The sequence below is a fragment of the Mya arenaria genome, chromosome 9, assembly GCF_026914265.1.
Source record: "Mya arenaria isolate MELC-2E11 chromosome 9, ASM2691426v1".
In the NCBI taxonomy this organism is placed as follows: Eukaryota; Metazoa; Mollusca; class Bivalvia; order Myida; family Myidae; genus Mya; species Mya arenaria.
In genome coordinates, this window is record NC_069130.1 from 71,099,175 (window position 1) to 71,127,106 (window position 27,932).

The 27,932-nt window shown below is 33.1% G+C and overlaps 1 protein-coding gene across 2 annotated transcripts in view; it reads right to left on the bottom strand.

The window, feature by feature from the left end:
- Positions 1 to 27,456, bottom strand: part of LOC128203208 (gonadotropin-releasing hormone receptor-like) — a 54,384-nt gene extending 26,928 nt beyond the window's left edge. Inside the window, exons 1-7 of one of the 2 annotated variants that reach the window (XR_008255894.1) lie at positions 27,133 to 27,456; positions 25,940 to 26,081; positions 20,508 to 20,723; positions 19,330 to 19,481; positions 17,089 to 17,206; positions 16,716 to 16,808; positions 13,002 to 13,820 (exon numbers count right to left, since the gene is read on the bottom strand). Coding sequence is in view for 1 of the 2 variants with exons in the window: in XM_052904517.1 (XP_052760477.1) it covers positions 13,549 to 13,820; positions 16,716 to 16,808; positions 17,089 to 17,206; positions 19,330 to 19,481; positions 20,508 to 20,723; positions 25,940 to 26,081; positions 27,133 to 27,219 (1,080 nt within the window). In the remaining variant the exon portion in view is untranslated. Of the gene's footprint in view, positions 1 to 12,552; positions 13,821 to 16,715; positions 16,809 to 17,088; positions 17,207 to 19,329; positions 19,482 to 20,507; positions 20,724 to 25,939; positions 26,082 to 27,132 lie in introns of those variants that run through there. The other variant, XM_052904517.1, reaches the window with a different exon arrangement.
- Positions 27,457 to 27,932: the final 476 nt, after the last annotated feature.

Sequence of the window (27,932 nt, forward strand, 5' to 3'; positions counted from 1 at the left end):
AATTATTTCACACATATGATACAGAACAATAGCAGCCAAATCACCCAAAACAAAAACTCGTGAACGCTCTGCAATGAAAGTCACATCGAGCTGCGTATTCAGAAATCACGCTCAATGTTGCACCGGATATTGAATCTTAGTTCAAACATCTTTGCTGTTTGCTAACTCGCAATGTTTCTAATTACGCCAATATCTTTCAAGAATCTTAGAACATCTGAAGCGCTATGAACAATTTCGAATAGCATTGCAAACTTTATTTCTATACGTACGTTAGGTTTTTTTTCTAGCTGAACGGATTTGTTGCAGATGCACGGACTCTTAACAATACAGAAATGCATGCGTTTGTATTTATTTTTAAATATCAATAATGATATCATGAATGTTTTACTTTTTCTTCAATGTTGAGAAATCCTCGTTCCCAAACATGTTACGCGGAGTTTGTAGTTGGTAAACATTACAAAATCACCATCAAACGCATTCCATTTGATAACACTTAAAATGTTTCTTTATTGATGGGACTTTTTTGTCCTTATCGAAGCCTAAGATACATGGACAATCCCTCTAACAAAAAAAATAAATGCATTCCAACTTTTAAAGGAAAACGTCGACTTTTGTATCATTTCTCAATTTTACTTTCGGATTATTTTTTTTTTAAACCAGTCCTTTGTTAACACATTGAGATGTAACTATCATGCTAAACAACAAAAAAACATGATTTAGACTTAAAATATAAACCTGCACTGCGATGTTTCGACCGACAGTATTTGACTATTCTTTGATAATTTAATTATTATTCATTTGTATAATGAAATAAGTAAAAACTACTGGGACAAGTTCTATAGTCATATATTTCAAGCAAAAACCATGGTTTGACGCATAAAGCATGTGTCTATAAAAACTAAACGTGAGACACGCAACGTACAAACAACACAAACAGACTTTACGCGCATCAATACAGCTTTATGAACAAATGTAATTGAAACCGCCTTTGAATGGCCAGTAAAACACTTGTTCATTAAGGATTTAAACCCACAGTCTTACATTTTTCCCATCATTAATCAATAGTTTGAAAATTGAAAAAAGCCGATATGCTTTATCGAATCAAGGATCTCGGTTCATCCGTTGAGAGTTGTATTTGTAGATAATTGAGATAACCCATATCCCAATTTTAAATTTTCAACATTTGCATTATTGCAGATAAATAGTACTATAAAATAATGATTGAATGTGAAGTGCTTACAAAATATGTGCAGGATGTTTTTTAATACAAAATATTATATAAGACCTTGTTTAAACGGTTGTGTTATTTTTTAAAGTCAAATACAATGAGCATTCAAATTAATGGTTATTTGTGCATTCTAGTTTAGGTGAGGTTGTTATAAAGCATACTGTTGATCATTTTGTCAATCAAATGCTTGTTATTATTTTAAACTTTATTTTGTTTTATATTTCACAATTAAGTTTTCCTTTTCATTACTATTCTGCAATCTCAATGCAACTTTAGTAATTCCATGCCTAGATATGTAATAATACGCATCCGTCCTCGTGTTGATAAATGTCCATCTTTAACAATCGAAAGAAATTGTATTGGTAGATATTTCTGTCTGTTGTTTCACGTTATACGAAACATGTTTTTGTTTAAACCTTTTTTATGAATAGTTTAAACGTTGAATTAGAACATGAAGCTCGAAAATGCATGCATGGCATTTAAATTGCAAAATCATTGCGTGACGTAAACTTTGAAGCAGGAATATTGATTGTGTTCCCGTCTGTTAACGACTGCAAACGCCCACAATGGCGATAGACAATCATAGATATTTGCAAACTTTGCATTTAGTTTCACAGCTCATAAAGTCGTTGGTGAATTGAACAGGAAAGATTCTGACATTTAAATGTTTATCCCATGTACCTTACTTACACTTAGAACGTTAGAAGCATTCCTATCCTTGTTGCTGTACCGCCAAGTCCACTTTCAATTCGATATAGTTTTCAAACCATCACAGAAGAATTCCGTTTATTATATGTTCAATTAAGTTTCACAATCGGGTGTGTGTTTTCCTGTTATTTTTGACATGCCATTACCTGTGTTATTCAGGATATAATAACTTGCTTGTTGGGCTTTTATTATGCTGTCCGTCTTGCAAATGCTTATTATAATTGTTTATTATATTGCTCTATTTTATTGCCATTTTTAGTAGTACATTTACCCATGAGAAATGCTAGATCGGTATTTTCCAACCTCCTACACAAGTTTTACAAACAAGGATTGAATATAGCAACGCCAACCTCAATAATAAATAGAGGATATTTGTTTATTTCAGTGTAAGATCGTATTTTATTTCACGAGTGTCATAGAAAAACATATTTTCACGAGTGGCGAAGCCACGAGTGAAAATGTAGTTTTTTTATGATCACGAGTGAAATTAAATACGATCTTACACTGAAATAAACAAATTTTCTGTTTCTTTTATGCTTATTTTCGGAGTTTTATTTGTTTTTTATTTATTTCTGAATTACCCCCTTTTTTGAAAAGGGTGGGCTTTACGCCGCTACCCGTGGGGCGCCCCTCATTCATAATTATAGCTGTCAACTTTTTTACTTTCGGTTTGCTGAGAAATAGTTCTCTGCTATTCATTCTTATAGCTTAATATTCGCTCGTTTTTTATTGCAAAGCTTTATGAACAGTAAAAAATGAAGTATTATTAGTGCACAAATGTTCCAAAATTAATGGAAACACTTTTTATTTTAACCAAATTACTACGCCGCTATTTATAGAATGAAAATTTGGAAGGTCAAATGTGTTAGCAAAACAAATGTGGATACTCATTGGATTTTAACCATTCTTCTTAGTTTAAGACTGCATATACGCGTTTTTATAGTAAGTTAATATACAGTCATCTTACTGTCAGAGACCAGTCTGTTTCGCTTTAAAATGTTTGTTTTCCAGAAGAGTAAATGCCACGCTAGTTTGTTGACACATTTTGAGATGTGGGTGGGGTAAAAAATATCGGATCTATCTGTAAATTGTTGTGTGAATTCTCCAGGAAGCTCATTTTACGTACTACAACGGTTAACAGTTCAAAGTACATTTGATCGATGCTATAAAATTTTATTTATGTTCGAACAGTTGTTTTTGTCTGTAATTTGTTTGGAATGAAAGCAAATGTTCGAACATTCAGCTTCAAAGATCAGTAAAATGTTTGATAAACGGGATAACCGGTAATAAACGGTAAGTTGTTAATTTCCAATTATATATTCATTTAAATTTATAAAATATTTCTTTCTTTTTTTAAACCTTTTTTGACATAATTTACTGAAGTCCAGTGTTCTGTTTTGACCAAGGCAAGTACATGTAACAACAAAGGATTTTAAAAGTAGTTCTGAAAATTGATATTTTCACTCCTTATTTTGCAGTTATTTCACTGTTAAATCCCCATATTTCATCGTAAAGCATGAACCATTTACAAATTAAAATCACACATAACTGCCTTATTTAAGGGTCGACAGTTATGTTGTTAAACGTGAATGTCAACTGAATGTAATGAATAGTGTTCCTTATTTCTGTATGTGCCTTGAAATGTTTTGTAAGAAATGGACTATTTAAGCTCTCTGGCCATAACAAGTGAATTTGGAAAGCCAGAAAGTCAAAACAGTTTTAACTACATGTTTTTCATTTTTTAGTGTTGAGGAGCTGAACAATTTTTACACAGAAATATTTAATCAAAGAGTTGTTGAAGTTATGTTTGCATTTAAAAGGAAGAGTTTTTCATTATATAAATATGTTTTGTGCCAGAATAGTTCAGACTGCTACTTTGCGGCTAGTTAATGATAGCTTAAACAAGTATAAAACGCATTGAGAGTGAATGTAATATCAGTGAAAGAGTGAATGTAATATCAATAAAAATATAATATTATATTATTATTATTATTATTATTATTATTATTATTATTATTATTATTATTATTATTATATTAATAAAACAACAATAACATCACGTTCGTGATTAAAAAAATATAGGTCAAGAAACATGCTATTACCATAAGACACCATTTTCTGAGTAGCGTTTAAAATTTTGTAACGAACAATATTTCTATTCTTGTATTAATAATCGCTCTTAAATGCCAACTACCTTTCAATTGACTTCTCTTAAAATGCTATTTCGAAAATTAGCCAAGCCTTTTCAAGCTCATAATCTTGTAACGAAAGGCTTAAAGCGGAATTCTCAAAACAAATGTAATTTACATAAATAATTAAAGGACAGTTGTACAATACAACCACGAAACGTTCGCCAACAATCGATTCGATTAGTGTTTTTATCAATTAGTTACCAACTTTCGTCTACTTGGCTTAGATAATTAAGGAATATAATTAAAAGATATTTCCAAATCAAATACGTCAACCGTCAAACGAAGACATTGTAGTTTCATTAAAATCAGTTACATAACACATCAAGAAACTAATAAATCTCAATTATCATCTTAAGTGTTCGTAACATTTAAATTACCGTAGAACATTTTGGAGAAAATTAAATGATTTTATTAAGAGACCCATCAAAATCAAATGCATTCATTATTTTGTGTTGGGTTTAAGATAATTCATGTCTTGGAGCGAGACTACGAAAAACCTCAAGAATTATTTTTACATGTGAATTTGACTTGAACTTGTAGCAAAACGGCCGTAACGCGAAAGCCGGAAACTGGATAATTATATGTGTTTACTGCTTCAACGTTTACTGGTGGGAAATCCTTACCAACATGCGGAAATGTTTGTTAGTAGGAAATCCTTACCAAGAATGCTGACAATTTGCTAGTGGAAATCTTTACCAAGAATGCTGAAATGTTAATTAGTGGTAAATCCTTACCAAGAATGCTGAAATGATAACAAGTGGTAAATTCTTACCAAGAATGCTGAAATGTTTACTAGTGGAAAATCCTTAACAAGAATGCTTAAGTGTTTATTAGTGGAGAATCCTTACCAAAAATGCTGAAATGTTTACTTGTAGTAAATTCCTACCAAGAATGCTAAAATGTTTACTAGTGGGCAATCCTTACCAGGAATGCTGAAATGTTTACTAGTGGGAAATCCTTACCAAGATTGCTGAAATGTTTACTAATGGGAAATCCTCACCAAAATGCTGAATTGCTTGGAAATCCTTACCAAGAATGCTGAAATGTTTACCAGTGGGGGCAATCCTCACCAAAAGTGCTGAAATGTTTTCTAGTGGGAAATCCTTACCAAGAATGCTGAAACGTTTACTAGCGGGAAATCGTTACCAAGAATGGTAAAATGCTTACTAGTGGGAAATTCTCACCAAGAATGCTGAAATGTTTACTAGTGGGCAATTCTCACCAAGGATGCTGAAATGTTTACTAGTGGGAAATCCTTACCAAGATTGCTGAAATGTTTACTGGTGGGAAATCCTTACCAAGAATGCTGAAATGTTTACTAGTAGGAAATCCTTACCAAGAGTGCTGAAATGTTTACTAGTGGGAAATCCTTACAAAGAATGCTGAGATGTTTACTGGTGGAAAATCCTTACCAAGGATGCTGAAATGCGTACTAGTGGTTAATCCTTTCTAAAAATGCTGAAATGTTTACTAGTGAGAAATCCTTACCAAGAATGCTGAAATGTTTAGTAGTGGGAAATCCTTACAAAGAATGCTGAGATGTTTACTAGATGGAAAACCTCACCAAAATGCTGAAATGTTTACTGGTGGAAAATCCTTACCAAGGATGCTGAAATGTGTACTAGTGGTTAATCCTTTCTAAAAATACTGAAATGTTTACTAGTGGAAAAACCTTACCAAAAATGCTAAAAATGTTTACTATTGGGAAATCTTAACCAAGAATGCTGAAATGTTTACTAGTGGGAAATCCTTACCAAGAATGCTGAAATGTTTACTAGTGGGAAATCCTTACCAAGAATGCTGAAATGTTAACTAGTGGGAAATCCTTACCAAGATTGCTGAAATGTTAACTAGTGCAAAATCCTTACCAAGAGTGCTGAAATGTTTACTAGAAGTCAAACCTCACCAAGAATGGTAAAATGTTTACTAGTGGGAAATCCTTACCAAGAGTGCTGAAATGTTTAGTGGTGGGCAATCCTCACCAAGAATGCTAATTCTATTAATTATCGTTATTGTGACGTTAGAATCTTGGTACTGTATGAAGTGAACAGTCGTCTATAGTTATCAGTCTAACAAAACATAACATATTGTTTATTCGCCATAAAATGTTACCACATTCATAGCCAACTAAGAAATACATAGTTTTTGTATTGGAAGCCATATATAACAACAAATACATAAATAACAATGTATGTACTACCAAATGTGACATAATTTGTAGAATTATTCAACGATATAAAATAGTGACATATATGCACTTTATTTCAGACGGTGTTCTATTTCCTGTTTGGTAATGAATGAAGTTTGAATTGTCCGCCTTGCGTGTTATTTTACCGTTTAAATAAATAAAATGAAAATTAAGGTTAAAAATATGAATTAGTTAGATATCTGATGATATGTCCGAATTATTATCAAAGTGAAAAATAAACTTACCTCAGTTTGCAGGTGTTAAATTTGCTGAATAAAACAATCAGAATTAGTACAATTTCCAAGTGCATTCAACTGTCATAAGATCGGTCTTATATACGTTCATGTTGTGTTGAAGCAAACATCGATCATTTTTCTATAAATAAATATATACTGTAAAATGTCCCTATCATTCATTGGTTTATATTTCATCATCATTAATAAGATCAGGCCGCGTCCTTTTTATTTCTTGGTTTACAATATAACGCCTTTTTGTATTTTTTTGTGGGAAATCATTGTGGTACGATTTTTTATTTCCTTTATTTTTTGATAACGAAGAAATGTGACTGCTTAACCGTCTATTGTTTGTTTGTTTTATGTCAATGCCGTTTTTATAAATCATCTCGGTTTTACTGAACGAGGCGTGCGATTTGCTTTATTCCGTAGAAGGGTGATAACAATAACATATATATATGTTTAGACCAAGAAAAACAGTAATTTTATTTATTTTGTTGTGTGAGGTTATTTAAGATGAAAAAAAGAAGCGAAGAATCAAAAAGTAGTGTCCTAAAGCAGGACATAAATAATAATTGAAATACTAATTAGAGCTTGTTGTATCCGGACGGAAGCGATATGTTTTCTTGTTACATCAGTCTTCTCTCAAAATTTATGATTCGTCCAACACGTTGCCATAATCAATCTGCTTCATATAAGAAGTAAACATACTAATGACATCAAATTTTACCTACATGCGGTTAGGAAAAGTCTGTTTAATTTTGATTAAAAGTCACGAAAAAATGTAAATTCACAATGAACATGTTAAACAATGATCTGCGTGTTAATGTAAACAAAAAATAATATTATTTTATTGTTCCTTGTGGTTTAATGAATATTACACTTAACTTGGTTATATTTTTTACGATTAAATGTATGATTTGATTCTTATTAATAATAGACTGAAATGATTGTCTTGTTGATAGGCATAAAGTGTCATTGTATAGTTCGTGTAAGAACAATTTCATGTAAAATTCTTTGCTACTCATCAAAGCTGGTAGTTAAAGGAAATATTAATACATTTCTCTAATGTATATTTAACTTAAACATTTCAGATACAGTACAGTACTGTGCACATTTTCTGCCTGATATCGAAGTAAGGCAATAAATTAGGCTTTAAACAATGAGGTTCAACGTGTCTTTTTTAAGTTATTACTTCATTACATGTTGCTGGAGAATGAGTTTCCTTGGGTACATAAAGTCTTTATCCTTATAAAAGATAATTAAATGTCACTTTGCAAAAGAGTTAACAGTTACATTCTGAAATCACCTAACAGTGTTATGTAGAAAATCAGTTTAGATTTAGTCTAAGACATAACTTTTCGAAATTTTAGAATCACGTATTTATTTATATAGCACTTTCAAGCAATAATGTTACTAAACTATGCGTCACGTCAATACAACCAATGAACTTTTTAAATAAAAGGTATGATCATTTTGTTGTTTTATCGATGAGGTATTTCAAATGTTACAATTGAAACAGTTCTCTTAGATGTTGTGCCACAAGTGTAATAGTTATACTCTATCTCGAGAGAAGTGGTCGAGTTCCACTTTTATGCTACATAAATAATGCAGAGCGCGTTTGAAAAAAAATGAGTATATAAAGCAGTCATGTATAATTGATGGTCAACTTTTAAGCTTTTCTTCTGATGCAAAATCGCAAGGGAATTTAACGTACATAGCTTTCTAGTAACTTGTGTTGCGAAGATTGAACACCAAACTAATACTGTTGGTGATATACATTGGTTTTAGAATATATCTATTATTTACAACAGTTTCTGTGTTGAATGTCTTTGCTGTGTCTCTTGTCAAAGTGTTTTTGTCATTTGGCTTATGTGCTCGTAAACGGACTCAAGATTTAACGTGTCTTCTGGGTTTCGAATTAGTTTATGTTATCTCTTGATCATTTGATTGTCTTCTTATATAGTATATTTTGTCATTTTACTGTATTTCACTCGTACAACTAAGCATCTGATTTTCAATGGAGTTTAACATTCTGCGATTTTACATTGAAACAAGTCATTATTTTTATATCTCCAAAGAAATTCAGAACGTAAAGAAAGAAATCATGTCTCAACAGTGTAAGAAGCATGCAACTTATTTCTCCTATATACATTTATTAGATGCCAAAATGGACATTTTGAAATGACGTCTCTGTTCATTTTTTATAAGTGAAACCCTTTTTCATAAAGCTCTAACAAGCTCTAGACAACTGTCTGTACGTTAAGCATAGCCACAAACTGTCTCAATTCGAGTGATGCACTTGGCGTTTTAGTCGTTTGAGTATTATTCCCACAAAAATTATTTTAAAACACATAAACGGTTGATCCAGAATTACATAGACTTTTTTAATAATTCAAATATCGTTGCACATACAACATAGAAACTTCATATACATAACATATAACATTTCCGGTATAATTCCTGAAATTTTCAGAGCAAAACATTAAAAAAATCCCCGAATTACATTCCATTAACGACAGCTGGTTGAACCCGACCGGCGCAGTCCAATGACGTCAATGACATTGCGCTCATAAAGCGTCAAATGTTTTCGAAGTATTTCTCACCAACACTGTCACACTTTTCATGACGCGTAATCCACTGCGTATAAGCACTCGAAGACAACTCTCTAGAAAACGTGGATACAGCATTATGCACATTTAGTGTCAGGTTTGATCGGTCGTAATGATCCGGGTCATAAATTGTTCATCTTCCCGTGCATGTCTTCACATAAACGTTTTTGAATCACGCACACGTTTTTCTCTCTCGTTTTCACGTTACAATCGAGGGACCCATCTCGCACAAACGTTTTTGCATGTTTTAACAGTCCGTTAAAATCCTTCGCACACTTCCGTTCCACGCCCCGACGACGCTTGCTACATCACGGACTGTCAAACGGCGACCCCCTTTGATGCCGTTCTTCACCGAAGTCACTAACGTCGTGCCCCTCGTCTCCTTCCGTCCTCTTCCCTTATCGTCTTCTATGGAATCTCGCCCTTCTCTAAAACGTTGATGTCAGTTAAATACTAATGAACAGCACACAGCTTACTTCATTTTTGCCTCGGTTTTTCCCCAATCTAACGCAAAACATTAACACCTCTTGCTCTTCTTCAAAGTACGATGACGCCATGTTGTATCCAAGACTGTGCTTGTAATCAATCCAGACAATAACGACTTTTAAATGAAAATGACGTGTGAAATTTGAACAGTAAATTGGTATGACGTCAGCGTAATATGTGACGTAATTTGGCGGAAATTCATAGATAAATGTGGAAAGAAAAGCACGTTAGGAATGATAAACATTTCTTTTATAAACGTACATTTTAGACGGTGCGCCGACCGTGCGTTCCTTTATTTTTAAACCAGTAATTTTTCAATACTCGTTAAATTTACAGACCTAAAATTCTTATCGTCTCTGCATAACACTTTGAATAAGATATTCATGATTTTTTAAATGATTTAGACGAAAAATATAGAAAATATGTAAGAAGTCCACGTAATTCTGGATCGTAGTTTATACAAACTGCCATTTGTTTTACAAACATTATGAAAATCTACATTTATTCATTCATGTTAATCTTTTTTATGAATTTAGCATTAACACTTTCAATGTCTGTGATGATACCCAATACTGCATTTTAACTATCTTTTCGAAACTTAGTTTACGAGAAGTTTGAGATTTCGTCTGTAGTCGCGCGTGGCTCTGTCAATAATTTAGTTCTTTTAAAGTTAGATGCTTTATTAAATTCCGATGCGTTCGTCTTGATGAATTCAAACCCTCGAATGGTTGCCTATTTTTCTACGATCAGTGAGTCCTTCTCCTCTTGTCATTGCGATCTCATCAAAATAATTTCGCAACAAGGAAGTACTACATTTGTTTGTTCCTAAAACTCGGCACAGTTTTCATTTGTCAGATGGCAAGTACCTTACATAACCACTCAATTTATCAATATACAGATGTTGCTTTATGCCTGACATAACGCGAATTCTTGATAAATATGGACTTGTATATTAAACCTAGTCAAAGTGTCATTCCCAAACAAGTACTTCTGGAAACGTGTCTGCAAAACAGCTGTCTACAACCACGAAGTGAATGCATGGAAAGCGAGAATGGACACAAGCTCTGACTTTGATCTGTTTAAACAGATCCATCCGCATCTGTGCCTATCAAGTGGGTAGTCCGTCGCGAGAGCTAGTCCCGAGAGCCTCTCCCTCATGAAGCTGCTAGCATGTCTTTGCTGCCAGCGTTCCCCAGACCAGCCGATTGATTGTCGTTTATGCCATCGACAATGCAGCCATGAGCTCGAGCACTTGATGTTCGAGTGTTGCTCAAATAACAATAGCTATTCGCGACCTGGAGGCGATTAAAAGTTTGAGTGGACCGATGTATGACTTACTTAGTACGATATCGAGACAGTCCTTCATTATATACACACTTGGCAAAATCGACGAACATTTGATAAAGGTACTCGATGTACAGTTATACCCGGACTTCCTTATCAACTGTGCTAAATTATACAATGATGTGTTAAACTAAGACGCATTTAGATGCGTGCACTTCACCAATGACAATGCCACTCGACAAAATGAGCTAATCCTAAAACAGCTATTTCTATTTCGCTTTCGAAGAAATATTGCTTAAATTAATAGGAAACAGTCTATTGATTTTAGCCGATGCATTATCATTGTTCTTAATCATTTGTAAGATCAGACTTGTATGCAGCGGCTAAATTATAAATTATAAATGAGACCAACTTAATGCGTATAAAACAAACTTGTCGCAATTATGTTACTGTGACTTTCTATCATTACTATGTACTATCAAATTTGTTTTGTGTTTGTAAATATTCATGCTTATGTATGTATTACCATATACCATGTACATCTCCAGAAAATGGGGGAAATAAAGCTATATATATATTACGTAATGCAGCGTATTATTTTTATTATCCGTAACATCTGAAACATATCAAAATATTTATGTATGGAACATTTTCCGTCTGACGCTTGTTGCCTGATTGTGCCCTCAAGGAAGCTTTTCAATGTCAAAATTAAAGGATTCGCGATGATTTGTGGAAAAGCTGTCCAAACAGCACTTTCACAGGAGAATGTATTGCGAACATTGTTAAGTTTCCATGAGAAGCTCGGAAAAGAAAAATGGTTCGAGCATAGTTTGTTTTGAAATTTGGGCATCGTATCAAACATCTCAAACACACAAAACGAGACTTCGATGAATATTCCATGGACCTTATTATCATTTCATAACAACGGAATTCTATGTTTAGTCACAGAATACAATGACGTTATTAGACAGCATTAAAAACTTTTAAACTATTTTCATTTGGATAATGTCAATATGTTTATCTCACACCATAGACCGGAATATTGTTAACTACATACAAACTATGTCCTCTGCAAAATGACATTTTATTGATGTATTCTTGGAAACGTTATAGTATGCTGACTTACTCGTTCAATTAAGGTGTCTAGTACATTTTTTTAGAGTTAAAGTGTTCAGTTTGGTTTCACTAACTTCACTGTATGTCAATCATGTAATGTTGTCTAATGGGCTTGAAACGTGTCCATGCACTTACTTATCGAGCCATGCATTAAATCCCTAGCGACATTAACAAAAATACAATCGTGCAAATGTGTGAATATGAACGCCTCCCTCTGTTGCTATTCTTGATATTTTAAATGCCTGAACCAGTCAATTGGACACAACATATCGCCATAGGTATTATTCTGCTGAATAAAACATTGAAACTTGATCGGGTTTCCTACAGCAAAGAGTGTCTCATCATTTATAATACATTTCTCCTTGTAAAACTATAACTCAGAAAATCATAAAAGGTTCTTATTAGGCATAGTGTTTTAATTCTATGGTTTTCGTTACTTGCGACTTGTTTCGATGTACTTTCAAAGAAAAAAAACCACGTTATATAAGTTGTTTTATGTCGTATTTTGAAACATGGTCATTCATTTTGTTAATTAGCATTTTGATTCCGATGAACTAATGCACATGTTTAACTGACATTCATATTGAATGATTTTTTTCATAAATGTCGAGACACCTCGTAAGATATAGTAAAATAAATATACATGTAGTCTAAATATATCGCAGAAATGCCAATGACCCCGTACAAAGATGTTGACCAAATTAAGTGAGTTGCGTTTCGTTGGACGAGTCGAGGTACCGCTACCAACTCCACTCAACTAAACTCAGTATTATTTTACTATATCACAGTCTACATTTAAGTAAAAGCATGTGAAAACTCAATATAACTACATGTTAACACAGGTATAATGAGGTGGGTAAAAGCGGCTTTCGAACAGGTTTTGGAGTTCATCATTATACAAAAAGATATAATTAGTAAGGGGAATGTGATAATAAGACATAAAATAATACATACATTCCCGGTTAAAGTGGGTGTAGATCCTTTGCTTTAATATTTACACTTTCGGTTTTATTGGCGTTGGTGATCTCTGGTTGAATTCTAACACATTCGGAATAAGAGGGTGCTCATTATGGTTGATTTCTTCTGTTTTTATACTTCAGTTTCACTTTAAAAGTCATTTGTTTCGTAATAAATCTAATATGCATATCAGATGATTCAATTTCATTTCTACAATTTGTTCCTTTTCTTACATATCGACTTTTGCTTAACATAACTGCTATATGTGTGACATGAATGAGTATATATATAATATGCCTAATATGACTATATATATATATGAGGCCTGAAATTATTGATGTTGTTGATTAGCACTTGTATTCATTTAAAATAATATTATTTGTCCTTGAAAATCCTTGCCAAACCATTAATCATGATAATCTCTTTAATGTCCTACAATTGGCTTTGATTTTTTTGTTTTTGTATCCCATTTGAATTCCTCGTTGTCATATCAATGAATTTAAATAAACTTTCACCACATACTGATACTGATTAATTGACTCCCTTAAAGGGTCTTATCATTTAACTTATCGTCAATTGGTTGGAATGTTCGGAAGGACCTTGTTATCCTGCTTGCATTTGTTGCTGTTTCATTTGAAGAAGAGCTCGTCGAAGAATTGACTGGTTTTGTACGGTGAAAGATAAAGAAAACCACTGGGTTTATTATTCCGTTTAAGTAGTACAAAAGAACACCAACTTGCACAGATGGATGATTATATCCAGGAAATAGGCTTAAGTAAGATATTGTGAAGTAAGGTGTCCATGCCAAAACAAACCCTGAAAAAGAACAGACAAATATATTAGATATCCGTGTGCAGGATAAATTAAAACGTAGTGTATTTGAAAATATTGGGCAGTATTTATTTTCGTTAATGACATTTTAACTGATGAAGATGGAGATCGATGAGTTATGTTTAGAAAACGTGGCTCTTCTAGTGATTGATACACTGATAAATTCTATTTCAATTAAATTACAATGATACATTGAAAAGTATAAGGGAAACATTGTGGGCAAGCGTTTTATATTTGAACCTTACTTATTGCGGGCCGCTGCAGCGGCCCGGAATATTTAATACGTGGTGAGTAAAAGGTTTATGGAGACTTAAGAACTTGGTTGAAAATATGCGTCTCTTTTTTTCTAAAAAAATCAAGTACTTTTGAGCTGAAAATGTTGACACAGTCATTTTTTCCCCTTGAATACATGAGTTGTCGTTCTTACCATAATGATTGTCTCGTCATTAAATAATCGTGTTTCTTTTGACATTAATAATGTAGACACAGTCTATTTTTTCAGAGTTGTCTTTCGTACGTTTGTTTTCGGAACGTTTCTGGGCACATACTAAAGTGCTGACGAGTTAGCTGACGATATAGAAATAGAATAGATTTGCTGACCTATTGCTGACCATATAGACAAAGAAGAAAAAAAGTTTTGAAATAAAAGATTTTTTAAGACTTATTTTGTTTAATTTATTTTATATACTCCTTAAAGTGTACATAAAGACGGATGTTAGTGTATTTTTATTGAAAATGGCAGTTCATTGAAATGAATTGAGTAATTTTATTGTTTTTGCTGGTTTGGTGAAAAAATTTGAAGATATCACGGATTAAATAACTTTTTGGGGTGTTTCATTTACACTTGTTTTAACCAATTATTTTAATTGTAAATGCAGCTTTAAATGTTAGCCTCACATGTGGGAAACTATCTGCACTACATCAAAGAACAATCAAATGAATCTTGTTTGCTAATCCATTGTTGATCATTTTAAATGAAGTAGATTTCTCTTTAATCTGTTGTATTTTCGAAGTTGTTTTGTGGAAAACAAGGCAAACTGTTGCTAATGAAATGTTCATATGATGTGAAAAAATAAAGCATGAATCATTATAATAAATGGCGAAATAAGTGTAATCTTTTTATTTTCATTTATTATTTGTTCATTAACTTGTATAGTCCTTTAAGCCTCAAAGGCGTGTTGTCACATTTCGCACAAAGCCCCTCGGGGTGTTGAATTGTTGTATGGTCATTAAATTTCATGGTCCAGTGCATATAGATGACCAATTACTGCATCATTCAGAATTTAATGACCAATTTCTTAGCTGCATGTATGCTTTAGGGAAACTCGATGCTGCCGTATTGATAAGTTACTGACCAATTCCTCAGCTTACCAATGTAACATATATGAAAACTTGACTCTGATGCATTGTAAAGTTAGTGTCAATTTACATAGTGATTCAACTAATATGTTATTGAAACTTATTTTCAATATAAGTAACTAAATGTCCCGAGAATTGTTACTGAATATAAAAATGGGTACCAAAATAAAAAAAGTATTGTAACAGCTGTACTTGTGCAAGAACTGTTACTTTGGTTTGCCTTATTTATGTCTTTTCCCGAGTAAGCAAGCGACATATTGATTTAGTGCTGTCTGTCTGTCACAAAACTTTGTCCCCTGTAAAACTTATAGTTGTACTGAAACCTGGAAGAAGTGTTTAATATAAACTGTTTTTGTGCATAGACTAATGTTTTACCAAAATAGGTCTCTTTGAATTCCTTCATAGCCTTTACTCGACATCAGCCACCAACAACTTCAATATATTTACATGGTAGATCTGTTTGTGGGCCCGCTGTGATACTTTGTATCACAGTTTTTCTTGTTCTTTACTTAATGCGTGGTCTCAACCAATCACTCTTATTAACAACAAAGTGATTACATTTTATCAGTAAGTAATGGCACATGATTTCATATTTCAATAGATTATTTGTATATATCTGCTTATTACCTTCCGACAAGGGTCAAAGGGAAAGGAAGAGGCTTCATGTTTTTTGTTTTATTTATGACCTTGACTATTGAAACAAAGGAGTTCCTGACTTAGTCCGATACTCTTCAATTCATCCTAGATACTTGACGTTTTGACTGAGTGGCTTGTCTCTGTTTTCCTTATACTATTTAGGGCCTTCCTAAGTACAAAAGTAGCTGGGAAAAGCCAAACATACAAAAGGTTCAAACGGTAATGTTTCGTCTAGTTTTGAGGGTCAATGTCTTTCGGGAGTAAAACACACGTCCTTTGTGACATGTTTTGTGAAATAAAGGAGTTGACCAAATCTGACGAAAGAAGATTAATCATAGTTTTGATCAGAAAACATTTATATTGATTTTGGAAAAATCTGTATAATTGTGCTTGTGTTTCAAAATAACTCAGCCTACTTAATCAAGAATGTTGTATGGGTTTTTGACGAAATAATTTTCAATAATAAAATAGTAGATTCAATTCATTCTTGCTTATAAAACTGAAAGAATAGATGCCATAATCACACAGCCAAAAGAAATTGTTGATTGGGTAGTCTGAATATTTTTACACAAAAATATATTCGTTTTCAATAAAGACATGTTGGGAGAAATGGAAATGCTTTTTTTTATCGAACATTTGACACAATTGTTTTAACACGTTTTTAAGGCTTAATCGATTGCTTAACATTTGTTTTGGTCCTTTAAACGACTTTTGCACGGTGGAAGGCTCTCAATGCATCAATTACAACAGACATGCCACTATCATTTTAAAACGTTTTATTATTTCATTTTAATCAATACAGACATAACTTTAGATTACATCAGTTTTTCGCATACATATTAACTCAAACGTCATTAGTAGTGTCAATTATTTATACTGGAATACCTGCAACAATGCCACACATAAGTTTCAGACTCCTTGTCTTTGTACGGGGCATACCGGCGTTGAAAATCCTTAGTAAGCCATTCCCACTGGAATCTGTTCAATTAAAAACATCAGTTAAACAATATCACTGCTGTTTTAAAAAAAAATAATTGTGACATTTGTTACCCGGAATCCCAGATCGAGTACTATAAACATATAAGGACAAATCATACCATGTACATATACGAATGGAATTGTGCTCATGAGTTCATTGTATGCTTGATTGAATATATTTCGTTTTTTGAAAGTGTGACCATTCGGTTGCTGCACTTAAACAGCGTATCAATAGCGTTCTGCCATCCACTAATCTATCAATAATTAAAACAAAACTTGCCTCTTTTCCTGCATGATGCAGACCGGCGGCCCAAGGCGCATAACAGAACCACATAGCTTACCACAATTATCGAGAGGGGGAGTAGGTATTGGAACACCAGCAGGTAGTGCGTCACAGTCTAAACAATAATACATATACATGTAAATCAGACATGTGTTAATTCTGACTTGCTGTAAATCTTTCCGGATTCTGTTTTAATTTAAGTTGTGTTTGTTTGATGGTATATTCGTAACGGGTCATGCCATAGTTGTTAATTTACGCATATCCAATATAACTAACATCGTACACAAATCCAACTCGTCGAGACTTGAACCAATTGTCCATGTCAAATTATATATGTCACCTGGATCTTAAACCAAAATAGCAATATTTCAAAAATAGTTTAAAACGTTATTTATGAATATGCAGTGTCGATGTGATGGTAAAAGAGTAACAACTATATACTTGCTTATAATTTCAACAAGAAACTCATTCGATCGAAGCTCCGAGTTAATCTATTTTCGCTTGAAATAACGCTCAAAGTTTCACCCAATGGAGATATTTTATAATCTTTAAGGATTTGGTTCTTTGCTTAAAGGTATATTTCTTCTAATTGCAGGTTTATTTAGCGACATTTCACCGAGATTGTAAAAAATCTTAAAGCAGGAAATTAATACAATGGGGCAATCGAAATACTGTATACAGAAACGAGGCACAGTATAAGCTTATAAGCTTCCTTCTCAATTATGTCGTGAATATTTTGTTATGTGCATATATCACTTGGTCACTTTGCCTGTACTTCTGTTAGAAAACCTTTTATTAGTGATTATGCTCTAACCTTGTGTATTCCTCAAATGTACTTTATGAAATAAATATTGTTTAAACCAAATACTGTATACACACACACACAAATATATATATATTGAATTTGTTTTTGTACAAACATTACCGCCTATTATGTGGATACATTTTCTCCAATTTGATCGATTCTGTGAGAGGGAAATAGTGATGTTTTGATCACAAAGTAACCCTCAAAACTATAAAATGGAATGTGAACGCAACATATCGACAATCATGCCATTCATGACGTTCTTTTATAGTCATTCGATAAATCTCAGCTTCATTGGAAATCAAAACATTGGTATAATTATTTCAATTCGGTAATAATAAGATAACAAAGTAAGATCGAGTCATATCGGAATTTTGCGCGGTTGTGATGATTCCAAAAGCTGACAAGTTGAACATTTTACTATTCTCCCACGGAATGTTTTGATTGTATTCCACGAAAGACTTCGAATGACTGGCTTATGGTTAGGTATCACTTTTAAGGTATGTCTTTGCAGTCGAGAAATACTGAATATTTTAAAATGAAATTTTATTGTGAAAAGGTTATGCAACTGAATTAAAAATCAGTGTGATAAGTTTCATTATGTATGCCTATTTTAGGATCGTATCCACCATTCAACATGTTGATTGAAATCCATTGAATCGACAGTGTACTGTAAAAAAATATTTTGATTGAAAACAATTGTAATACAATTCTTAAATACGGGAGTAACGAAGTTGTCAAAAATTTGGTACGAGCAAAAAAGAGGTCTTTATCAGTACATGATTAGCAAAACTTACATCGCCATGCAAGAGAAAACGTAAGGTGATAGTAGCGCGTGGAACTAGGGATTTTTTTTCTTAAATATTAGGTAGAGGGCATTGAGAAACGGTAAGTTTCTATGGCGAGTATCACAATACGGTGGAATTTGAGGTATATTGTAAAATAAGTGTTTGAATTGTTCTACTGAGTCAGTCATTCAATAACAGTGAACTACATGCCCGTAAAATGATAGAACTAGGGATGTGTTGTACAAAGAAGTTTTAATATTGGGAAAAGAAAAAAAATATAGGGTATTTAAGATAATATCGTGGATGTCGTGGACGGAAAAATCAGGCGGACGTAGAATGGTTTGTATTTTTAACATAAATATGAACTTTTGGTTGGATTGTTTTACGAAAGCGACTTATTAAAGTCCTTACAATGTGCTTTTATTGAAACTAAATTTGTTTCTCCGTTGGCGATTGTTGATACTTCTTGTTGAATATTGATCTGATTCTGCCTTTTTGATTGCAGGGCAGTTGACAAAGGAGAAATGGTTGTATTAAGGTCTGTTTTAACAGGGACTTAAATGTTTGGCCATTGGGTTTGTCCCTACTTGCATTAAGCCTTTTATACATTCTTGTAACATTCTAAAGACCATGCAATATACTCACACTGAAGTTGATCACATTCTCGTCAATGAAGCATAGAACATAGGCCTTGTCCAAGAACACTGGTATCAAATACATCGCTAGATACACAGGAATGCTCAATAATAAGCTGAATATCCAACAAAAGATTGCCAGAAACTTCTGTACAACAAACCCTGCATGAATATAAGATTAATTGAATTTTATATTGCATATTTGTTATATGGCATAAGCAAGCGCTGATTGCATACAGAGTCCGTTTCCTTGGTTGACACCAGTACTGTTGTCTATCTTTAGAAGTTATTAGATACAATGATTTGCAATTAAACCCACTACCATTTGGGTAAGAGGCGCACATGTACTCCAATGCTACTTTCACTTTTGTGAAAGGCGGATACATTTACTACAATACTAATCTTACCGTTCTTACCGTACCAAATACCTTCTATGTCATGGGTGTATTCCTCTACCACTTAACTTTATATTAAGGTGGTGATCGAACCCACAATCTCATGAGTGGAAGGACCACATTTAACCCACTAGACCACTGTGATGGGTGTCGAGCCAACAACCTTTTATGTGAGAGGCGCATCCATATACCAAATTCTCACCCTTGTAAGGATCGAACACACAATTTCTTAGGTGATAGACGTACAACTATACTACAAGACAACTCGCATCCTGTTTATATTCGTAACCACAACCTTGTGTGTAAGAGCCATACACAATATTGAATCCGACCTACATTTCTTACAGAAAAGAATACTAAAACATGTTAAAAAGATTAAGAATCCAATTTACAGTCTTTAATCTAAAAGAAGTGGCGAGATTTGACTATGCTGTAACATTGATATTTTTAATTAATGTTCATTAAATACTTGATTACTTTAATCGAAATAAGAATTTAAGTACTATTGTCCTCATTGCAGGTTAAAATGATGGCATTGTATGGCCTTAATTTAAATGACAGTTAACTGAATTGTAACAGAAAACGTTAAATACACAGCGTTCACATAACTATTTAAATGAGCAGTGGTATATTCATAATATTTCAATATTTACCTGCAATATTTACCTACGCAAAAAAGAAAATAGGTTTACATTACGTTGCGAATTTTTAACACACGCGAAGAAATTATTTAGGTTTAATAAGATACAAACAACCTAACTAAAAGGCATGCACTGACTGCAAAACGATTTACCTTGTTTGAAATTAATCATAGGTTTGGCGATAACAAATGCCCTATCAAAACTAGTGGCTGCAAGTATGAAATTTGAAGTCATCGCAAAGGCGGTAGCAGCCATCCTTTGTATTTTACATCCGTATAAGCCAGCAAACCACGCCCACGTCATATCTTCATATCCGAGCGATCTTTCTGTTGCGTTGACAAAAGTGTCAAATATTCCCGTCAATAAATCTGAAAAACAAAGGCGTTATAATGACATGTTCATTTATAAATATTAATGCCACAATGTTATCTAATATGTTCATCATCGTTTTCAATGCTTAAGCGTAAATTACATTCGTCATTTAATGTAAAAAATTCACTTTTGCGATTCCTTGCTACGGGAGGAACGCGTCTTTGAAATTCAGTGGACCGCCAGAGCCTTCATCGGCCCTTAAAGGCTGACGAGATGGAAAGTTAAAAAAAAACGTGTTGTAAAATGTATCGTTTCATTGCATGGACTAAATGATATGAAATAAGGTTAAATTTAGTTTAAAAAAACATTCTAATTATCTACAAGTCTTAATACAAAAAAACCTACGCAGCATATCCCAGTAGTAAAATCACAAACGATAAACCCCGTTAATAGGCACATTGTTCGCAACAAAGACGGTGAACTAAACGTATAAACATCACGTGCATGCACACATCACCAACAGACCACACACTCTCTAAACAGTTTTATTGATATATGATTGATTCCCTTGGAGCGGTCCATGAAACACGAGATCACAGAAACTAGATTAAATTTTGATGACTATTACGCCACCCCTATCCCATAATTTTCCAATAATTGTAACGATATTGGAAATATCAGCCACCTCTTTATTTCTAAGCATTTTTAATTGCGCTCTGATGGTTTTGGTTCAAATTAATATGAATGTATTTTTTAGTATTTTTTGTACAGATGTTAATCCTACATTCTATGTTTTGTGCATTCACGGATTTAAATGATGGCTTCCTTTATTGATGGGTTCTCTTATGTTATATGAATGAATTCATCATAATATGTTTCATTTGAACAACGACCTACATTCGGTGTGGATAAAAAACCTTGCAAATAAATTATCTAGAAACCAACACCAGAGAATACATTTAATTTCCTATTTTAAAAATTTAAAATTAATGATTGTTTAGAACAGATATCTAAACTCTTCGGTCATAAAGTACTTCAAGTGAACATTGGTCGAACTAAATATCGTAATTGTATGTATTTTGGATACAGGTATGGCTGAATTTAAGCTACAAGGCTGCTGTCTTCTTTGGACTGCCAGGCCCAAAACATGCATGGCTGAATTAAGCTACAATGATGCTGCCATCTTTGGACTGGTAGTCCCATGAATGCATGGCTGAATTTAAACTACAATGATGCTGCCATCTTTGGACTGCCTGGTCCCATGAATGCATTGCTGAATATAAGCTACAATGATGCTGCCATCTTTGGACTGCCTGGTCCCATGAATGCATTGCTGAATTTATGCTACAATGATGCTGCCATCTTTGGACTGCCAGGTCCCATGAATGCATTGCTGAATTTAAGCTACAATGATGCTGCCATCTTCAATGGATTACAGTCATTTCCATCATCATTAGCCAGCCGAGATTTGGCTGACAAAACGGTTTGAAAGTGTATGCAATTAATTTGTTGAACAAATTTCCGGACTGTGATTCATTACAAACTGAAATGGTTTCAGATCACGGGCCTATATTGCCTCTTCAGAAGTGTAAATTTGCACCTATGTTTGTGTGGAATGACCTTGACGACCAGGGGTATAGTCAGCCAAGAACATGTAACCCTAAGAAAAACTAAGTGGCCTTTTCTCCAGGTGTATAAAAGGTTGCTGGATCATATCATTTACCGGCTATCTTTTAAGATCAACCTTTACCAGTGTTCAGCCTTTTCTTCCTTCTCCCTGGCCAGTTTCCGACTGTTTGCCTGTTGAACTTTTTTCAACAATTTTTAATTTTGCAACTCACCGTTAAAATCCAAGGTAATGTTTATTTTTCTGAATAAATGGCAGAAAGCAGAGAAAGTTTTGGTAAAGGAGAGGTTTACGGTAGAAATGGAAATGGACCTAGTATACAAAATCAACCTGTTAACATTGTTGATATATTTCACTGTCTTGGCTCTTTCAAGTATGCATCTAATACACCTACAGGCCAGGATTTACTCTCCGATCTGACATAAGGATTAAACCAATAGATGCAGGTCTCTAAACATTTCTGATCCCGTTGATATATCTCATAGTATAGTATAATTCAGATGTATGGGGTTTAGTGAAAACAAAGGTGATAGCGATTGTACCTAAAAGGAAATAGAACATCAAACGCTCCACAAATACGTATATCGAAAAGTACGAGTGTGTTCTTATGCTTAACAACGAAAACGAGATGTTTGGATTATCATTGTGATAATCGAGAAGCAATACAGGAATCAAAATAATAACTCACAAATGACAAACTAGGTCTGTAAAGCAAAAGCTATTCTACAAACAGCCTGTTATGCGAACGCGTTGCTACTTCCAGAGGATATTGATATTCGGGCATTCTGTCTTGTGTTCAGATGTGTTTGTATCAGATTGATTGCCTGCCATGAAGATGCATTAATCATTGTTTTTGTGTAACGAAATAAATGTAAGGTAAAAAATTCATCTAATAAAACATAGAAATATTTGAGCTAAATTCAGACTCTCTTCCAATAGTTTATACTAAACAAGGTTTAAAAAACATTATTCATAGACTAGAAAAAAAATAAACATTGTGTTATTTAAACGATATTTAAGAAGAGTTTTATAATATTTCAAATTATTTACTGTTTTACGAGAAGCTCTTATTCATAAATATTTGTTAGAAATATAGGATCTGACACGAGTTGTCATTTAATACAAGATTTTATTAAACGAGTTCATGAAATTTGTTAGTAAGCGAGCCTCTGGCGAGCTTACTAACAACTTTCATGGACGAGTTTAATAAAATTCTTGAATTAAATGACAACGAGTGTCAGATCTTTTTTATCACATGCTTAAAACGGTGTTTTTATTACCAATTAAGTTCCACTTTCTGAACCGATTGTTTGACAGCCAAAGTACTCAGAGTAGAATGTCAACGATGCGCCATATAAATAGTTCCAAATTAAAATGACAAAAGTAACTAGCAGTTATCAAGTTTTAAAAGCTGACAAAGCGCTTAACAAGTCACACATACAAAAGTGTGTAGTAAAATATCCAACAACATGAATAACGAACGAATTTAATCAAAAAAACCCAATAAGTACACAATTTGATGACGTCACACTCAGAGTACATGCATTTACGCGGTTTATTTGACCTACATCGGTCTGTCAAGTTTTCTGTGTGCACGGATTTAAAAGTTATTCGCTGTCGCTTTCTACGATGATTTTGCAGCGTTTTCTTGGTGTACATGGTGTTTCACAACATGCAGATGATAACGGCGAAGCCTTACTCTGTACTGCAAGGATGTTGCTGTTGAAAAAGTTAATTTCCACCAGGAATGTTTCCAAAGAACATGATGTTCTAGCCGCCATGGGATGTGTAAGGAGATGTTTGTGCTGCGGAATTCGTATTTGTGTTTTCGGTAACCGACAGCTGATTAAATTGGCAAGCAAATGGCATTGATTGCATATTGCTTGTGTTGGTCAAGATGGAGATGTTTGAAATGTTCTTGTGGTGTTTGTCACTATTGTGGCTGTATTTGTTGACTGACTGGATATTTCTGTGACTAGTAATCTGCATTATCTGGTTGGCGGAACATTGTTATCAGAAAGTTTGTGTAAAAGATGCTTTCTGGCACTATGATTCGTTAGCCATTTCTCTCCCGAAAGTCTTACAGCTTCATTATATTACGGTAAGTATTTGTTGGCATTTAAACCATTTTGTTTACATACAATGCGGAGGGATATCTAGGTTGCGTGTGATTAGTCTGACCAATCGAAATGTCTGATAGGTTATCTTACACATGTGTAAGATAAAAATATTCGTAATGGGTATATTACACGGAAAACAAGGGTAAGCATGTGATAAATTAATGTTATTATGTGATGAAATTCTGATTTCAAATATTTTGTTTTCTCTTTCTAGGCTTTTAGAATAAATAGATATAGATAAACATGTATAAATTGGCCTTTTAATATATTCTTCTTTACATTATTGTACAAATAGCTATGTTTTTAATCCTGTTGAATAGCATATTTTTAAATTATAAAAAAGCGAAATTATTCGCACTTTCTTAATACATGTGCTATTTGTGTTTGGACATCTATACTGAAGTAAACAATCATGTTTTCTGTTTTGTTATGTTATGTTCTGTTCTGTTCTGTTCTGTTCTGTAAGTATTATAGTACACAAATTCTTACTTTTGACAAACATGTTGAAAATGCAAACTATTTAATAGAAATAAGAATGACATCTTTAAATGAATGCTGACGTCATCACTTTACGCCCTTTGTACATGCTCATGTATAATTGATGTACCGTTATTATCTATATATATTAAGCCAGTTGTCTTTTTAAATCATACAAAAGTATATTTATGATAATGTGTTTCCCAGAGAGACGCATATTTACGATACTTGACTGACTTTATTGTTTAGCTATTGCAGCAATAACTCATTACTTATTATGAACCAGAATTACACAGGAACCCGTTTGATAAGGCTTTGTAACATTATGTATACGGCGTATCTTGATAATATTATCGCAGTGAAATATGTAACAATAAATTATATCGAATATTACGATCTTATTACGATTTCCAAACAAATTAAACAATCATTATTAACGTGTTTGATAGTAGTTTCACGAGATATGCACAACCATTCAAGTACGCAGTATTCTGGGAACGTTTAAAACACATATGCTTTCAAAATAGAATTCGCATATAGTTGTGCGCCGCTTTGATAATGAGTGCATGTATATTTACCAATGGAAACAAAATAAATTCTGAAAACCTTTTTCTAAGATTTTATAAAGGTCGAAATCATTGACAGTATTGTCGCCGTGTTTTGATACACTAAAACAAGTACAACGTTCGGTCAGAGTAATGCAAAAATCCATTCGGCAACGCTAATGAGTACACAAACGTGTATAAAATTATGAAATATTAATCATATACCTCTTTAAATAGGCTTGATTTAGGTAGCCGATGTATTGCCTTTGTTTTTATTCAATATCTTTTGATTCTCCTAACACATTGGAAACGCCTACATTACACGGTTCAATACCTACCAGGCACTAAAAGTACAACATTGGTGATATATACATTCAAGGCTATTTAATAAATAAATAGTATTTATTAAACAATGACACGGTAACCGCCTTTGAATGTACAGCAAAATAGGAGTTTCAAAATATTTGTTCTATCTTTTCAATAGTGATTTAATCTATTTGTACCTGCAACAGCCATGTTTAGCAGCAGAAAGTACAATCTAGACTTCTTCTTCTGTCTACAAATACACACAATCACTGCGATGTTTAGGGTGATCGTCAAAATGGCAAACATCCATGCCAAGACAAGGGTTGCCCAAAACCACTCCTAAAATATAAATTACTTACATGATTGGACGCTTTATGATTTAAGTTCAAACATATTGTGCTTATGTTTTCTTTAGTACAAAACAAGCTCACTAAATATACTTTTCAAATAAACATGATTTACTTTGATTACTATAGAAACATTATTTAAAAACATATTTGTAAAAGCTGGATATGTTTTTGTTTATGTAGCAAATGGCTTGTCAGAAATAAATTTCACTTTTGCATACAACATGCAAGTTTTGTGCGATTAATCACGAAACACAGACGGAATACAGAAGGGAAAATTACCATATCAGTATTTAATATGCCAGAGCACGCAACATTCGGAGACGAAAGCCGCTGACCCATAGCTTATGTTATTAAAACAACGTATCCAAAACGCCATTCATTAAGGTAGGAAGTTATTCTACGAGTAATCGAAACAAGTCAATTAGCACTTGAAATAAATCGGTCATCAGATATTGGGGGCAATTTCAAATGAGTTCTGCTTCACACGCTGTATATCAAAAGTGTTTAGATTGAAACAAAAAAATGATTTCAAAAACAAACAAAAAATATATAAAAATCTATATATGTGTCTATTTTACCAAAATAACAATTTGTCAACACGCACTGGAGGTAAATTGAACATTACAAAATGTTTTCAATTCTAATTTGCCATAAATTTTCTATGACAGAGAACAAACTTCTGAAGATGAAAATCTATAAAATATTGTCAATTGATATCACAATTACAGTTATTGATAAAACGTTTTCCTTCCGTTACATTTCGTGTTTTTGCAAAGTCATCATACACCAAATTTCCAAAAAATACTTGTTAACAATAAACACTATTAAATAGGATGTACATTTTGTCTGTGTATAATTAAACAATGAACCAAAAAGTTATTTTTTTTCACTAAACTTAATCGGTTTTTGAAGAAGAATTTCTTTAATAAATATTTCACTCAATCCTCATTTTTTTTATGAAAATGATCATTTACACAGCCGGCTTATAGTGTTGTTTTCAAAATTGATAACTAGTGTAATATGTTATTAAGATAACTTACCCTCGCTCCTTCTCTTTCTACGTATTTTGTTCCATTGAATATCTTCGAAACATTCTGAACATTATTAGACACGTAGGAAACATTCATATTTTATTATGTAAATACGTCAGATTAAATCTTGATAAAATCCAATAACATCACAACTTATTGTATCCTTATTTCGGATTGAAGTCCACATTATTTCAAAAGTCAATCTAACCTTCACTTGTAGAAAGCAGCTTATAACACTTGCTCACTCTAATCTTTATTTCAATAATCTCGCTGACACTGTGCTGCCCTCATACAAGTATTGGATTTATTTCAGAAATGCCGTTTCTTTGTTGATTACTTACTGCGCATGGCGTCTTCTTCTCTATAATAGTACGATAAGAGCTCATAAATAGACCCTTTGTTTCGACGGAGGATATGTTAACTGTAATTTTCCGATTCAGCTACAACAGATAAGCTGCTTCATACAGTTAAACCGTCAAAACAAATTATATAACAGGATGTATTTCCCTTTTATTCAAAGGTAAAAATACGCTGTGTGTTTCACACAACTATTTAAGTGACACTCGTAATCAAATCAATACATACCCATGTAAAATAAACATAAATTTACTAATTAATGCATTATTGGAAAATATTGATTGTTATTAACAATATTGAAACCGTGTTTTTAAAGATTCACTCTCACAAATTTACCATTTTTTTAACTTTTTGATTTTTTGTATTGTTTGCTTTTGTGCTGTTATTACCATGTCTATAGAACAAACTGTATAAGTCAATATGTACCAGTGTACTTGATCTTTAATTTTGAA